At 48.4% G+C, this 13,304-nt stretch overlaps 5 protein-coding genes across 5 annotated transcripts; 2 read left to right on the top strand and 3 right to left on the bottom strand.

The window, feature by feature from the left end:
- Positions 1-308: 308 nt before the first annotated feature.
- F5B22DRAFT_84893 (uncharacterized protein) lies at positions 309-3,653 on the bottom strand. The gene is made up of 8 exons (XM_047980623.1): positions 3,398-3,653; positions 3,225-3,278; positions 3,075-3,172; positions 1,812-3,028; positions 1,669-1,754; positions 1,311-1,610; positions 1,232-1,253; positions 309-1,181 (listed from the first exon to the last, which is right to left on the bottom strand). Exons 1-8 carry the CDS (start codon positions 3,407-3,409, stop codon positions 439-441), a joined length of 2,532 nt encoding a protein of 843 aa, XP_047832052.1. The 5' UTR covers positions 3,410-3,653; the 3' UTR covers positions 309-438.
- A 334-nt stretch (positions 3,654-3,987) lies between these two features.
- F5B22DRAFT_635461 (uncharacterized protein) lies at positions 3,988-6,356 on the bottom strand (the record flags this gene model as incomplete). The annotated part of the gene is made up of 8 exons (XM_047977146.1): positions 3,988-4,646; positions 4,707-4,926; positions 4,980-5,062; positions 5,119-5,341; positions 5,394-5,400; positions 5,463-5,646; positions 5,838-6,000; positions 6,252-6,356. 8 exons carry the CDS (start codon positions 6,354-6,356, stop codon positions 3,988-3,990), a joined length of 1,644 nt encoding a protein of 547 aa, XP_047832051.1.
- A 2,240-nt stretch (positions 6,357-8,596) lies between these two features.
- Positions 8,597-10,024, top strand: F5B22DRAFT_85128 (alpha/beta-hydrolase). Its single transcript, XM_047980625.1, has 2 exons — positions 8,597-9,132; positions 9,203-10,024. Exons 1-2 carry the CDS (start codon positions 8,692-8,694, stop codon positions 9,518-9,520), a joined length of 759 nt encoding a protein of 252 aa, XP_047832050.1. The 5' UTR covers positions 8,597-8,691; the 3' UTR covers positions 9,521-10,024.
- F5B22DRAFT_635459 (uncharacterized protein) lies at positions 9,976-11,554 on the top strand (the record flags this gene model as incomplete). Its single annotated transcript, XM_047977145.1, has 3 exons — positions 9,976-10,193; positions 10,266-10,577; positions 10,636-11,554. The coding sequence occupies 3 exons, from the start codon at positions 9,976-9,978 to the stop codon at positions 11,552-11,554; spliced, it is 1,449 nt and encodes a 482-aa protein (XP_047832049.1).
- Positions 11,555-11,671: 117 nt separating this feature from the next.
- F5B22DRAFT_85084 (uncharacterized protein) lies at positions 11,672-13,085 on the bottom strand. The gene is made up of 2 exons (XM_047980624.1): positions 12,627-13,085; positions 11,672-12,565 (listed from the first exon to the last, which is right to left on the bottom strand). The coding sequence occupies exons 1-2, from the start codon at positions 12,898-12,900 to the stop codon at positions 11,790-11,792; spliced, it is 1,050 nt and encodes a 349-aa protein (XP_047832048.1). The 5' UTR covers positions 12,901-13,085; the 3' UTR covers positions 11,672-11,789.
- Between the last annotated feature and the right edge of the window lie 219 nt (positions 13,086-13,304).

Here is a 13,304-nt window from a genome sequence, read left to right as displayed (position 1 = left end):
AATCAACCTTCAACCGAATGAAAGTTGCAGGAAACTAGGGAAGGCATAGCACTGCTTTCGGTGAAGGCGCGACAAGGCTGGCTCTCTCGGGCAACCACGCTACTTAAAAGGAGCTTGGACCATTTGGTTATCGAATGGCCCCACTTTGTTATCCATGCAATGCCTCTGGGCAGTTGCATCATGGATAGGTACTTATAATACGTACCTAAGTACTTATGTTCCTAGGTACCTAACCACAACCCGTCTTGTACTTTGTAAAAGATAGCTGGAGATGTTCAATTCGCGAAAAGGAATCACAACTAGACGTGCCATGATCTTTGACAGATGGAATCACTTCACTAAAGTCATTCATCCTTCAGTTGAGTAGGTAATAGATAGCTATCATAATAAAATGAAGCTGTGTTATTTATTTCATTGCATGCCTGCAGTGACAAGAGCTCAATATTTCACCACCTTCTTCCAGATGGGCACGTCCTCAATACTGTGCAAATTCCAACGGACTATGCGACTCTCATCAAGCCACGCACCTTCATCACTAGCTCTCAACCCAAACTCCTCGGTCTCGCCAACTTCAACCTTGCTTGCGCCCGCAGGATCACGGGGCATCCAGATCACCGGCGCCGGCGAGGTCAGAGCCGGATGCAGATAAGCCCGTGTCAACTCTTCCTCGGTATAGTCCGGGATTTCCAAATCTTCGTGGTCGAGAACTTTTTCCTCGCGGACCCAAGACTTCATGAAGTTATAAGGCATGAAGACAGGAAGTTCGGAGGCCGTTGATGACGAGGTAAATGTGCCTTGGCCCTCCTCTATGCTCGAAAGAAGCGGTAGTGATTCCTCTTCTCTCCCTTTTGAAGAGGCTAAATCAAATGGAAATCGCTTCTCGAGAGGTGAGATGTATCTATTCATCAGCACACTGTAAACGATGGTGAAAATGAAGAGCACCCCTGTGATAACGCTGGGTCCATTGGCTTTATGCAGACCGAAAAAGCCCATCAGCGCTAGCTCCGCGATGTAGACACCGATGAGTAGATGTCGAAGCGCAAGCGTATATGCTTGGCCCTGGGTATCTATCAGGGGTTTGATGACGTAAAATAGGTTATATCGGTACGATAAGTAGTATAGGGAAAGTCCTGCTGCGGCAAACCCAAGAACTAGCGGTGCGATGCACGAATAAGCGATTGCTAAATGGTACGTTAGCAAGCGCTGATTTCTCGAGGTTATAAGACCTTACCAATGACAACAAAGTTGGTGAACTGTTACAGGACGTTAGATTAGCCCTTTCTCAAAAAAAAAAACAGTGAAGATCTTACCTTCGGGAACACTTGACCCCAAGCAATGTCTTTCATGCTTGTATGTCGTTTAAACTTTTGGCGCGGCGTCTCATCGACCAGATATTCCAAAGAGAGGTGGTTAAGCAATTCCGAATAGTTTAAGAGGTTATCTGCCGCAGATGTGATTCCCTGGACAATGAAATATGTAAGATAGTAGTTGGACGATTTTGGAAGCTGTGTTGCCAGCAATCTTGGTATAGCCGTCATATCTCGCAGGTTTTCAGAAAGTTGCGAAACTACCGTTGCCGCTCCTGAGAATACAGCTGTTACTAGGAAGACCTATGCAACACATGTTAGCTAGGCAAGTAGTTAGATTCAAGGTTCAGCTGGTTTTTACCTGCGTAACCTGGAAAATGTGTCCCCATCTTTGAACATTCAGTTCATTTACTGTTTGTGTAGGCCCACCACAAGATGTGAATATGTCTACAATATGATATGATGATTAGTTATTAAGTGAATACACTGGGAAGGTTTACTTACTTCTAAACAAAAGCGGCACGTCTTTGATTAGATAACTAGTCAAGAGCGGCGGAACGAGGCCCGTAAGCAGATCATTGAGAGGTCCAGGCAGATCGTTGAGGAAACCCAACGACTCGAAGTTTTCCGCAAGAGAGTCAATATTTGACACGAGGCCAACGAGTCCGCTAGGGACAGACCAGAACACGATGGTCGAAGCAACCATGGCGAGGGCAACGCCTGACTGCGATATTCGCCGGATAGGAGGAATGTTCAGGTTCTTCCAAATGATCTCGTTCGGTTTTACACCAGCATATCTCGGCGTCAATGTCAAAGCATCCGGCGACTTAACATGTTCGCAGGATTGCTGGGCTTCGGCCTGTGTTTTGAATTCAACAAAGACAGCTGCTGTGCCATGAGGCTCCTCATCATCGTAACGTCTGGTGGTCTCACAAATAAGCTCCTCTTTCTGCTTTATTAGGTCCCGAAGCGACTGTATTGTATCCACCTCTTCACCTTGCGCAAGTCCAACATAGGAGCCGAAGAGAACTTTTTTAGGCTGAGATCGCAGGCGCATTCCCATTTTCACTAAGTCAGGAATATCAGAATAGCTTAGCATATACCTCGTCTTCCCGTCAGCACCCCTATGAGCGCTCAGCGAGCTAGCCTTATGAATCAGAACGGCTTCTGCAGATTCAAGCTTCTCTACTAAGTCGTCTCGTTCCAAAATCAGTGTCTGCAACTCTTCCAGCGTGTCTGACTTAGTCACAGGCCAGATACGCACGGCTCCGTCGCCAAAGAATTGTTTCATATTGTTCTCGTCCAGGGCATCTGCAGGGGCCGAAAGAAAAAGCACGGTTTTAGAAGAGAGGCGCTTAGCGTTCGGCGTTGAAAGAGCCCACGCCTGACGAAGGTTGATAAGCCAGAGCCGCTCTCTAGTGATAGTGAACAATACGAAGCCGAGAAACACCCAGGCCATGACTGCGTGCGCGTACAGGTGATTTGTCTTAGTGACATTACTGATGGTGATTCTGTCGAGTTCGGTGGACGATCCGCCGCCTGTCGCATTCACTGGCATTAAGATAGGCCATGTCAGGCCAACGCAGATGAATATTATTGTCCGTAGAAAGCGAAGATAGAGATAGGTATCTAAGGACTCATGGTATAGAAGGAATTTATCGGGAAGTTCTCGCATATTACGCAGCCAGTCAATGCCATATCCGACCGAGGGTGTTCTGTCACTGCTTCTGATTAGGCCACGGCACCAGATCCAATAACGAAACTTACTTTTCCGGTATGGTTCCTAAGAACGTACGGGGTGCATATAGGATTGGAAATCTCCGCCGGACTAAGAAGAATACTCCCACAAGTGACAACCCTGCAATCTAACTTCATAAGTTCCAATATGACAATGGTATCGTGTTGCTATGAACTCACTGAGGTTGGGACAAGAGCAGCGACAACCGCTTCGAGAGAGGAGGAACCGCCTGACTACATTGAAAACGTTTATTGTTAGTATCTTAACATATCGTTGGATAAATAAATCCGTTGATATGATTGATAGCATGATTAATCCTCATGCAATGGATCAGGCTTGAGAGATACTATACCTCAGGATCCATGATTGTAGGCTTGTCTCCCAGATCACCAAAACCCTCTGTGAAATTGACTCGCGATGTTCAATAGTGCCGTGCCTAAATCACAGTTCTCACTCAAAGTTAGAGTATCATAAAGCCAAGGGATAGTTTCTGACTGCAAGAGTGCCCAAAGTATAACAGCAAACTCTCGTGGACTGCCATTGAGAGGTATCAACCCCCGGATCTCGGCTCCACTGTCCATATGCAATCATGGTGTTGCGGTGAATACTGTTCATCACATATCGTACCGGTGAAACCTGTGTTGTATCCCGAAATTGCGTGTTTGAGTACGACATGTCACTATCCCTAACTGGAACGGCACTATTGAATGGTACCGCCCGATATTTCTTTTTAGATGGATTCACTTCCCGATATGGTGTTAGGGAGTTTTAAGCTCAGCTGGCGTCTGCCAATCTGTCTTGCCCAGATCCCCCGAGTGTCTATCTCTGATACGGGCATTCTATTACTGTATGTATGTACATGTTCCGAATCACCAAACCGACGAAACAAACCAAGAATATCTTACGAATTAATCATAACTTTGATTCACCGTTCAAGCCGTGCTACCGTGGCTGCTGGTTCCTGATATCGCTGCCGTCCATCTCGTAGGCCTGTGGTATAGGCCCAGACTGCCATCCCATGCCTTGGAGCTCAGACATTGGTTGGCCATGTGCCTCGGATATCACCGGTCGAGTCTGTCCCGGCGCTTCGTATACCTGCTGGCTGTAGGCCTCGTAGGCAGTTCGCTGTGTCTCTCGTCCCAGTAGTTCCGGCGTCGGAGGAGGCTGGTTGTGTAGTTCTGGCATCGGTGGTGGCGCGTAAGGACTAGATACCGCGGAAACGGGGGATACATCTTCCATGCGGCCTTTCATTATACTAGGGCTAGGACTGCCGGTCGGTGGCTGAGTAACAGACGTGCTATCGAGTTCCGGTTTTCCAGTATCCGACACAGTCGGGGCAGCAACGTTCGCCTGCTTTGCTTTTTTCGAGCGACGGTACAGCAAGAATGCTACGAGGGCGATGAGTGCTGTGCCCGCTACGGCACCAACCACAGCTCCGGCTATTAGACCAGTGTTTGGCATTGCATTATTGGTGGTCGTCAAGGTGGAATCGTTATTATTGTTGCTATTAGCACCATTTCCGGAGCCGGATGCGTTAGTCTCCTGTGCTCCGTTTGAACGAGTTTCGGACTGAGCGGTGGAGGAGGCGCCTTTCTGTGATACTATGGTATGTTAGTCTCCATATGTCCCTAAGTCATGTGAACACAGCCTCGTTGACTCACCAGTCTCAGTAATGCCGGCAGGTGTTGTCAATCCTTTCGCAGCACTGCAGTAAACATCCCAGACATCGAGAGCTGATGAAATATCGTCAGCAGCGGTCGAGTCACAGTAATATCGGGCATCCGAAGTAATCAAGCTGCTGATGCTTCCAGTCATCTCGCTTCTTAAACACAAGCACGAGGCCAATGCCTTAGGTCCAGAAGGACAGAGACTCGACATTTGCTAACATTTTTACGTTAGTCTCATCCTCAGCAGATCTAGACTCCATAACTCACGGCTTGGACATTGTATGAGACAGCGGACTGGGCGCAGGATGCTAGAGCCTTGTACTGTGGTAGAGCCGTGATATAGTAATTCACTATTAAACAATATCTGTTAGTCCTCGTGAAAATGCCGAGGTGACAAATCACAAACCGTCTCCTGGAGGATCAGTAGTCTCGGGGAATTCACTCGTCCCATCCACCAGACCACAGTAACCCGAAAAGACACCCTGAGCCGAAACAACATCTTTGGTGTGGCTGTCGCACCAATACTTGACAGACGAGTCGATTTGCGCGCTGGCCCATGCGGAATTCTGGTTCTTTTCACAGGCGCACGTTGCGAGAAGACTGGCATCCTCTTGGCATCGATCCCAGGTCTTATTGCGAAGTTAGACAAAATCTCCTATATATGTGACAGATCAAACTCACCATACCCCTGAGACAGTCAGCGTTTTCTTACACAAGGAATCGGATATATACACTGAGATTCAAACTTACAAGACCACTCCCGCAAGACCACTTTGAGCACACGGTGCGAGATCATGGTAGGCCGATAAATCCACGATATAATCATTGACAATATGGCTCGGTTCTGGAAAGGGTGTTATCGCAGCCTGGTTACAGTATCCGGCAAGCACAGTGGAGGCACTGGCGTGATCATCAGTTGCTGTCGAACCGCATGCTGTTAAGAGGTGTCAATAGTCTCTCTCTATCACTAAAGGCGGATACATTCGAAGGATCAAGGCACGAGTCCTTTTGCTTCCTGTCCTAGGAAGCGATAAGGTCACATACTATGTCAAGATGTTAGCTACAGCCCTGTCGAAGTTCTCACCAACGAAGATCCAAGACCACGGAATAAGTGTTCTGGTACACACCTGTAGTCAATAGATTCAGAGATGGCGCTCGATATTGATTTTAAGTTGCCGCCGTTGTTTTTCGAACAGATGCATGACTGTAGCGCACTCGCTCCCGAGGGACAGTGAGAGACCGTTTCGTAGTCTATGACTCCTGAGACGGCAGCCTGCGCGCAGGGTGCCTACACCGATCTGTTAGACGACTTGCGATATAGAGTCACTTCATCTGTACGTATTCAATGCCCACAGACAACCTATAGCCAATCAAACTGTCTTTCACATTGAACATGCAGCCAACGAAAACAGTCTCATGAGCGCTGTGGCTCAACCAGAGGGTAGAAAAACACTGCGATATCCTCCATGTAGCGGCGCATTAACTGCTTTCCTCTGTGGCAGAAGACTAGACAATTCCGTCGAAAGAAAATGGACCTACCAGCACCGTAAAAATCGATAAATCCGTCACGAATACAACCTCAGTAGCAGCGGCAGCCGACACGCTCCAACCAACTAGCGCCAAGAAAGCGCGTGAACCGAGCATATTTGCGAAGTGAAGTCGCAACAGCGACTGAAAAATGAGCGACACGAAGCAAAAAAGAGCGGACAGCGTTTGTGCAAATTGAGATGGTCAACACGAACACCAACAAAAAGAGTGGAATGAGCGACGAGGAGGAGAAGTTTGCCTACTTGCCGCGCCCGTTCCTCTCACCGTGGGATTTCTTCCCCATCGCAAACTCGGCTGGGAATGCCTATCCTCAGAAGGGTGGTCATGATGCAGGGGTCATGCCATCGTGAAATGCTAACCGCTTGGCAGCTGAAAAGCACGTTGAACGTTTGAGCGTTCGCTTGACCAACTACGGAAAGGTTTAGCACCGATGCTGCAAGCTATCATTTAGTGTAGGCGTACTCCTAAATTAAAGTAGAACTAAAAAGGGTCTCTTCCAGATTCCTATATTATTCACGTGGTTCCTGCGTTAAGATCACTTTTCATATCAATCCTAAGGTATGCAATCATTTGCAAATGTTGCGTCTATTACCTGGCTGTAATTGAAAACATCACTCGCGTTTGGGGCGCAAGCTATCGTGGCAGGAATCCTCCAGCTTCACCAAGAGCTGAAAGCAGCTGTGGACCCCTGACTTTCTCTTTCGGGATATAAAATGCCGATCTCTTTCAAGATAATTAAAGTCTTGGACACTTTCGCAGTCCGGCGCGTCCTAGAGGATGCACGTGTTGGCGTATCTATATCAACAACCATTGATTCTTAATCGCATGGTAGTATGAGGTGTAGGCCGAATACCCTTATGCTTAACACAGGGTTATCAGGTAGGACTTGGGTTAATCTAGCTTGAGCTGAGAACTTGAAACGTTCTCATACAAGCACTAATTGGTTATCAAAGTGCAACTTATCCATACAATCTAGTTGGACGGGGATGAAATAATGTGAGCTTAATCTGCTATATAAATATCTAACCTACTAACTCATTAAATGCTACCTAGGTAAAGCTTGTCCTCTGCTAACGCATGCAAGCATGAGGGTTACGTAGTATTGCGATGTCAAACCCACATATCTTTGAGTAACTACTTGCCGATGTATGCAAATCGCAATTCTTATTGGCGCCAGACGGACGGCTTTCAAGACGTAGCCTCGTTTGAAACGACTTAACCTTAGGTACTCTAAGAAGCAACAGCGTCGGCATACGAGTCTCAGAGGGCCCGGAGTCGAGGAAACTAGGCGACGTCATGGTCATCGTCTAATGCACTAGCTTTCTTGACAAAGCAGTATAGCTTTCCGTCCTTGAACTTCATGTTAGTGGTCGGGACTTCGACATGCAAATGTGGTACTGCATTTGCTTTGACAATACAGTCCGGCTTCACACCAATTATAACAAGGGCAGAGATCTGGGCTTAGAACGTTGATGCTATTCACAATATAATGATCAACTAGGGCTACATGAGTCATTGACCAACCAATTCCCTCCTGGCCTCGGTGGCTTGACTCGACTCTATATACAACTGGTCTGTCAGCCCTGACCGCCTAGGTCTTACTGGCTTGTTTCACGAAGTGAAGTCTGAATAACCTCACTTTTCCAAAATGGCCCAATATTCCCTGCATGTCTTATAAAGACCATGAACAGCCTGCAATGATCCTTCGTATGGCCGAAGTACAGGGCAAACTGCATGTTCCGCTTGTACGCGTGTAACGCCAATAAAAGTAACATAGACTAAGTGTAACCTGCACACTAGCTATTGCTTTAGACAGTCTGGATTTTTGTAGACTAATATCTAGTCACGGTTAGTTCATTGCTCATCGCATCTAACAGCAGCTTAATACCAAGTCGTGCTTGCAGTTGTACACCATCACGTGAGACTAAACACATCAACCTTACCCTTCATGAACACGTTGAAACTAACGTCTTCCTTTTTAGGCATTAGGTAGAGCGGGGTTGCCGAGACATGTGGCAGTGAAGCTCATAAGTCCACTGACCGTCATCCAGCATACGGTGAAAAGACGTATCGCCCCGTCTTTCGTGGGGATGACTGGGACACTCGGTGTGCATACCCGCCCTTTCAGGCGTGGCTTTTGGCGAATTAAGGGCTGGAAATGTATGAATTTTGATTGAATAGGCTATCAAGACGGGACGCTTGCAGAGTGCCGTTGCTGACAAGCATGAGACACCAATCATAGGGTATGCCTACTTATCCCAGTCATCATATATTTCGGACTAGGTAATCGGGTAGTACGAAGAGGGGAAGGTCAAGTTATAGTATAAATACGAGCTCTACAACTACTTAACGCTCTAGTCCCTCGGATTGAAGCCGCTATAGGCACAGCAACACTGAAAAACACCAACAAAAAACAATCGAGCCAAGGAGAATGGCAAGCGATCCTGTGGACAACACAAAGCCTGGTATCGTTCTGGTAGCCGGCGCTTGGCACGTGCCACTACACTTCGAGGTCCTCCGGGTCGCCCTCGAGGAGCAAGGATACGAGACTTACGTTCCCAGACTTCCTACTCTCGGCCGCACGGGGTTGACATGGAAAGACGACGCTGAAGCGATACAGAAGGCGGTTGAGAAGCGCATGGACGACGGCAAGGAGTTCGTAGTAGCAGGACACTCGTACGGTGGCATCCCCGGCTGCGGTGCAGTGAAGGGTTTTACCGTCCACGAGCGGGCCGCAGCTGGGAAAAGGGGCGGTTTCCGAGCGATTTTGTTCATCGCAGCCTTTGCAATTCCTCAGCCTGGTCTCGATCTCCTGACGGCCTTCGGCGGCAAGTACCCTACCTGGGGCGATTACGGGACTCCGTACGCTGGCGTATGTACAACGTGAAGAGAGATGCTCAAAGAATCGATGGAAATATATTCACTGACGCTATTGCCCTTAGAATGCTTCGGCTTTTGTGTATCCGATTGCAAAACACGCCTTCTACAACGATGTCCCGGAAGATGATGCTGAGAGATACTTTGCGCTCCTTGAGAGGCAATCCCAGGACGCATATGAGACACCGGTGGATTGTGTTCCCTCGAACTGCGGCATTCCACATACGTTTCTAGTCTGCGAAAATGATCAGGCCCTGCCTTTGGCATTCCAGGAGATGCTTATTTCCAAGATTCCGACGTTTAAAGTCGAGAGAGTTTCTTCGGGACATAGTCCGTTTATTACGCACCCGCAAAGAGTGATCGAAGTATTGTCTGCCATGTGAGCAGATATAAGAGATATATGTATCAGCTTGGTACAGATACCGGCCATCTCAGTTCAATCCCAAAGAAATTAAGAAGTTAGCTTGTCATCGATGTAGTGATAAAGCAGCATCGAATATGACCAGAAATTTGGTTTAGGAGTGTAGAATGACACAACCAAGTGGCAAATATTCATTGACGATTCAATCCAGTTAAGCTTGTTCAGCGTCAAATAGTAGATCGCACAGAATATCAAATAATTGACTCCAGAATTTGGAAGATGCCTAACACCTAATATTTGGACATAATCAGCGATAGGAGGTTATTGAAGATGTGGGGTGACCGATCTCGGGCCATAGAACAAACATCTCACAACCACGACCCCAAGCCCTTTGAATCTTTGACTTGTATAGGCCTACCTAGACAGAGGTTTCAACAACAAATTCGAATTATCGTGAAGTTGAAACAGGGAGGGACAATGAGTTATCTTGCAGGTCGCCGTAGGCCCGTAGCCAGTAGGCTATCAAAAGCCTGGTTGCGAGGAGCATGCATCCCGTACACAGCACGTCGCGCATTTAGCGTACAAGTGACAGGGAGTCGAACTACAGATATCGAAGCATTGAAAGTGAACCAACAAAGGCTGATGGAAACACTGCATCACACCTGTTCATGGGGTACAGGAAAGCGATGGGGGAGGTACGCAACAACCCCGCACGCGACGATCAAGCTACGGTAGTCCATCTCGCTGATGTTAGAATGAGCCTACAGCGGTTCAAATGATACTGGTATGTCCAGGCTCGCTCTGAGCGACACAGACAAGCAAGCCCGAGACTGGTTCGTCGAGACCACCTCGTCGCTAGGCTGCGATGTTAAAGTCGACGCCATGGGTAACATCTTCGCGGTGCGACCCGGCCGCCGAGAAGGTCTAGCTACATTTGCCGGGTCTCACCTCGACACGCAACCCAGCGGTGGTCGATACGACGGCATATTAGGCATCTTGGCCGGAGTCGAGATGTTGAAGACGCTGAAGGACCACCATGCGGAAACGGAATTTCCAGTAGGCGTCGTCAACTGGACTAAGTATGGATTCCCCTCTAAACAAGTGATTCACGAACTAACAACATTATTATTTCTACAGCGAAGAAGGCGCGCGCTTCCCAATAAGCATGTGCTCCTCCGGCGTCTGGGCTGGAGATATCCCTCTGGAGACAGCCTACAATCTTCGTGAAGTCGGCGGCGGAAACGCCACGATGAGATCAGAGCTCGAGCGCATAGGATACCTAGGCTCGATTCCCGCAAGCCACAAGAGCACACCGATGGCTGCGCATTTCGAGCTGCACATCGAGCAAGGCCCCCTATTAGAAGCCGAGAAGCAGAAGATCGGCGTCGTCCACGGCGTCCAGGCGTATCGCTGGTTCACGGTAGAGGTAGCCGGCCGAGACGCGCATACAGGCTCAACACCCCTCGGGAACCGCGCTGACGCAATGCTTCTCGCCGCGCGGCTCATCACGCACTCGCATCGACTGGCGACGAAGCACTCCGCGCTCGCATCAACAGGGATCCTCAGTCTCACGCCAGGCAGCACGAACACGATCCCAGGCTACGTGAGCTTCACGCTCGACGTGCGCGCACCAGCTGACTCGACGGTGGAAGCCATGGAGGCGGATATGAAGCGCGACTTCGCGGCTCTCGCCGCCGGCGAGAATATCCAGGGTCTTCTGGACGGGGCAACACCCAGTCGTCCCCTCGAGGTGTCGTGGCGAACCGACAGCGTCTCCCCGGCCACTCTATTCCATCCGGATTGCATCGCGGCCGTGCGCGCATCGGCAGAAGCTGTGACGGGCGACGAGAGCCTTGTGCGCGATATGACGAGCGGCGCCGGCCATGATACCGTGTACGCTAGTCGTCGTTGTCCTGCGAGCATGATCTTCGTGCCTTCGAAGAATGGCGTCAGCCACAACCCTGAGGAGTACACGAGTCCTGAGGACTGCGCGCTTGGTGCTCAGGTTCTCATGCAGAGTGTGTTAAGATTCGATCGCATGAGGGCCACGAATTAGTGAGCCTGAAAAGAGAAAGTATAACTATCCGATTATTAAAAGTAATAGTCACATAACATGAAGTATGAAGAGCCGCATGTATGAATTGAACACAACTTGTATGGCATGGCAGCTCAAAGTTTCGCATATTGACATGGAGTTACTTAATTGATTCAATTGTCTTCACATGAGGATCAAGATGGAGTTTGCAAATGATATGGATCATTAGCATTTAAATCATTTTTATTTTGAATCTTTACTTGACCTGCCGTACATTGACATTAATTCGCTTATTTCGCATCCATCCTCTCCAACTCTCGAATTTTCCATCCTCAGCAGGCCAATCTTCCAGGAAGTCTGGACAAGTGCCTTTCAGGACCTTGGGCACACCATGCCAGGCATAACGAGATTCTTGAGTCATATATATAGCATCGCCAGACCGCAGTCGCAGGAGGAGATACTGTTTCTTTGGAGCGTTCCCATCTTCGTTTTCTTCACCTGCTCCTAGTTTCCCATAATCATTGGGAGCAATCATGAAAAGTGCGTCACAGCCGAAGCTGAGGCTGACTAGGCCTTTATCTGTCTGTTCACTCACGTCCCGGTGCATCATCATATTATCTCCGGGTGAGTAGAAGTTGACGATAGCTGCCTGGGCTAGTGTCGCTGGAAACAGTGTGTGGAGGAAGCCTGCGATATCCCTTGGGAACTCTGGGGGTAATTGACTGGGATACTCCCTCTCCGTCCAATTGTACTGCCCGCCCAGGGTGACCCAGGAGAGACGCCGTTGAAGTACTTGCTCGATAGTCAGGGGTTTGTGCGCCTCTGGGTTTTTGGGTGTAATATTAGCAGGCGTATCAGGGCCATATGAGAAGAAAGAGCGTGAGCCAACGTCATCTCCCTCTCTATAAGGAAGATTAAAGTGAAGGTGCATGTTGGTTTGGTGAGCTGGGTTGGATAAATCTCGGTGTATCACTTTAGACAAGAGTGACTTCTGTACATCAGGGGGTATCAATGCAGGTAGAATTAATAATCCTGTTACCTCGTTAACGTCTTTTCAATATTTGGTGTTTCAACCGGAGATGGGGAAAAGTACCAGGCAGCAGTGGATGAAAGTATATTGGGACATCATTTGGTGTCCCTGGTGCATTTTCATCGTCGCCTTGGAGGATGCGGAAAGACTCTTTCAGTTTTTCCCCAGGAATATTTCCATAAAGTTGAAATTCCCCTGGATTGGATACATCTAGCTCATCTATATCTGGGTGGTTGGCGAATTCGGCGTGGTCTGTCAGTTTAATTGCCTTCCAACGCGCCCTCAGCTCATCTGAAGGTTGCTCATGGGCATCTAATGTGGTCAAATCGAGTGTCATCTTATGTGTCAACAAGTAGTATATGAAGATGAGGCTAACAAGCCACTAGTGGTGATGTGAATGGCTTATCCGATGAGATACCTAGATTATTTATTGTACGAATCTCCTATGATGATACTTTTGGGATGCCTTCAATGGAGGGGCACTTTTTTTCTGGTGGAGGGGTAATGCTTGGGCACCTGTCTTTGGCTGTGATCAGTGGCATAATAGAAGTACCTACAGCTGGATTAGCGTACCTAATGGGATCCTTTGGTTTAACGAAGCACCGAAAAGGTACACAGCTGACACTGTACCTAGTCTGGTACCTAATGCTGCGCTGAAAGACATGTCTAGTACAATGTCGAGGCCCTGTAGGCACCTCATTGGCAAGTACTATGTAGGTAGCATCAGCCACATGCACACAG

Source organism: Xylaria bambusicola (assembly GCF_022495145.1).
Source record: "Xylaria bambusicola strain CBS 139988 unplaced genomic scaffold F5B22scaffold_14, whole genome shotgun sequence".
Taxonomy (NCBI): domain Eukaryota; kingdom Fungi; phylum Ascomycota; class Sordariomycetes; order Xylariales; family Xylariaceae; genus Xylaria; species Xylaria bambusicola.
Note: the sequence above shows the minus strand (reverse complement) of the source record. Positions and strands in the feature narration are given on the sequence as shown.

Bases quoted from the DNA above. Each gene is read 5' to 3' on its own strand.
- F5B22DRAFT_85128 (XM_047980625.1), top strand. From the start codon at position 8,692: ATGGCAAGCGATCCTGTGGACAACACAAAGCCTGGTATCGTTCTGGTA. The intron at 9,133-9,202 runs GTATGTACAACG...TATTGCCCTTAG, and splicing joins ACGGGACTCCGTACGCTGGC to AATGCTTCGGCTTTTGTGTA.
- F5B22DRAFT_84893 (XM_047980623.1), bottom strand. The intron at 3,029-3,074 runs GTAAGTTTCGTT...AATCAGAAGCAG, and splicing joins TTAGGAACCATACCGGAAAA to TGACAGAACACCCTCGGTCG. The intron at 1,254-1,310 runs GTAAGATCTTCA...GTCCTGTAACAG, and splicing joins GGGGTCAAGTGTTCCCGAAG to TTCACCAACTTTGTTGTCAT.
- F5B22DRAFT_85084 (XM_047980624.1), bottom strand. From the start codon at position 12,900: ATGACACTCGATTTGACCACATTAGATGCCCATGAGCAACCTTCAGAT. The intron at 12,566-12,626 runs GTACTTTTCCCC...ACGAGGTAACAG, and splicing joins CTTTCATCCACTGCTGCCTG to GATTATTAATTCTACCTGCA.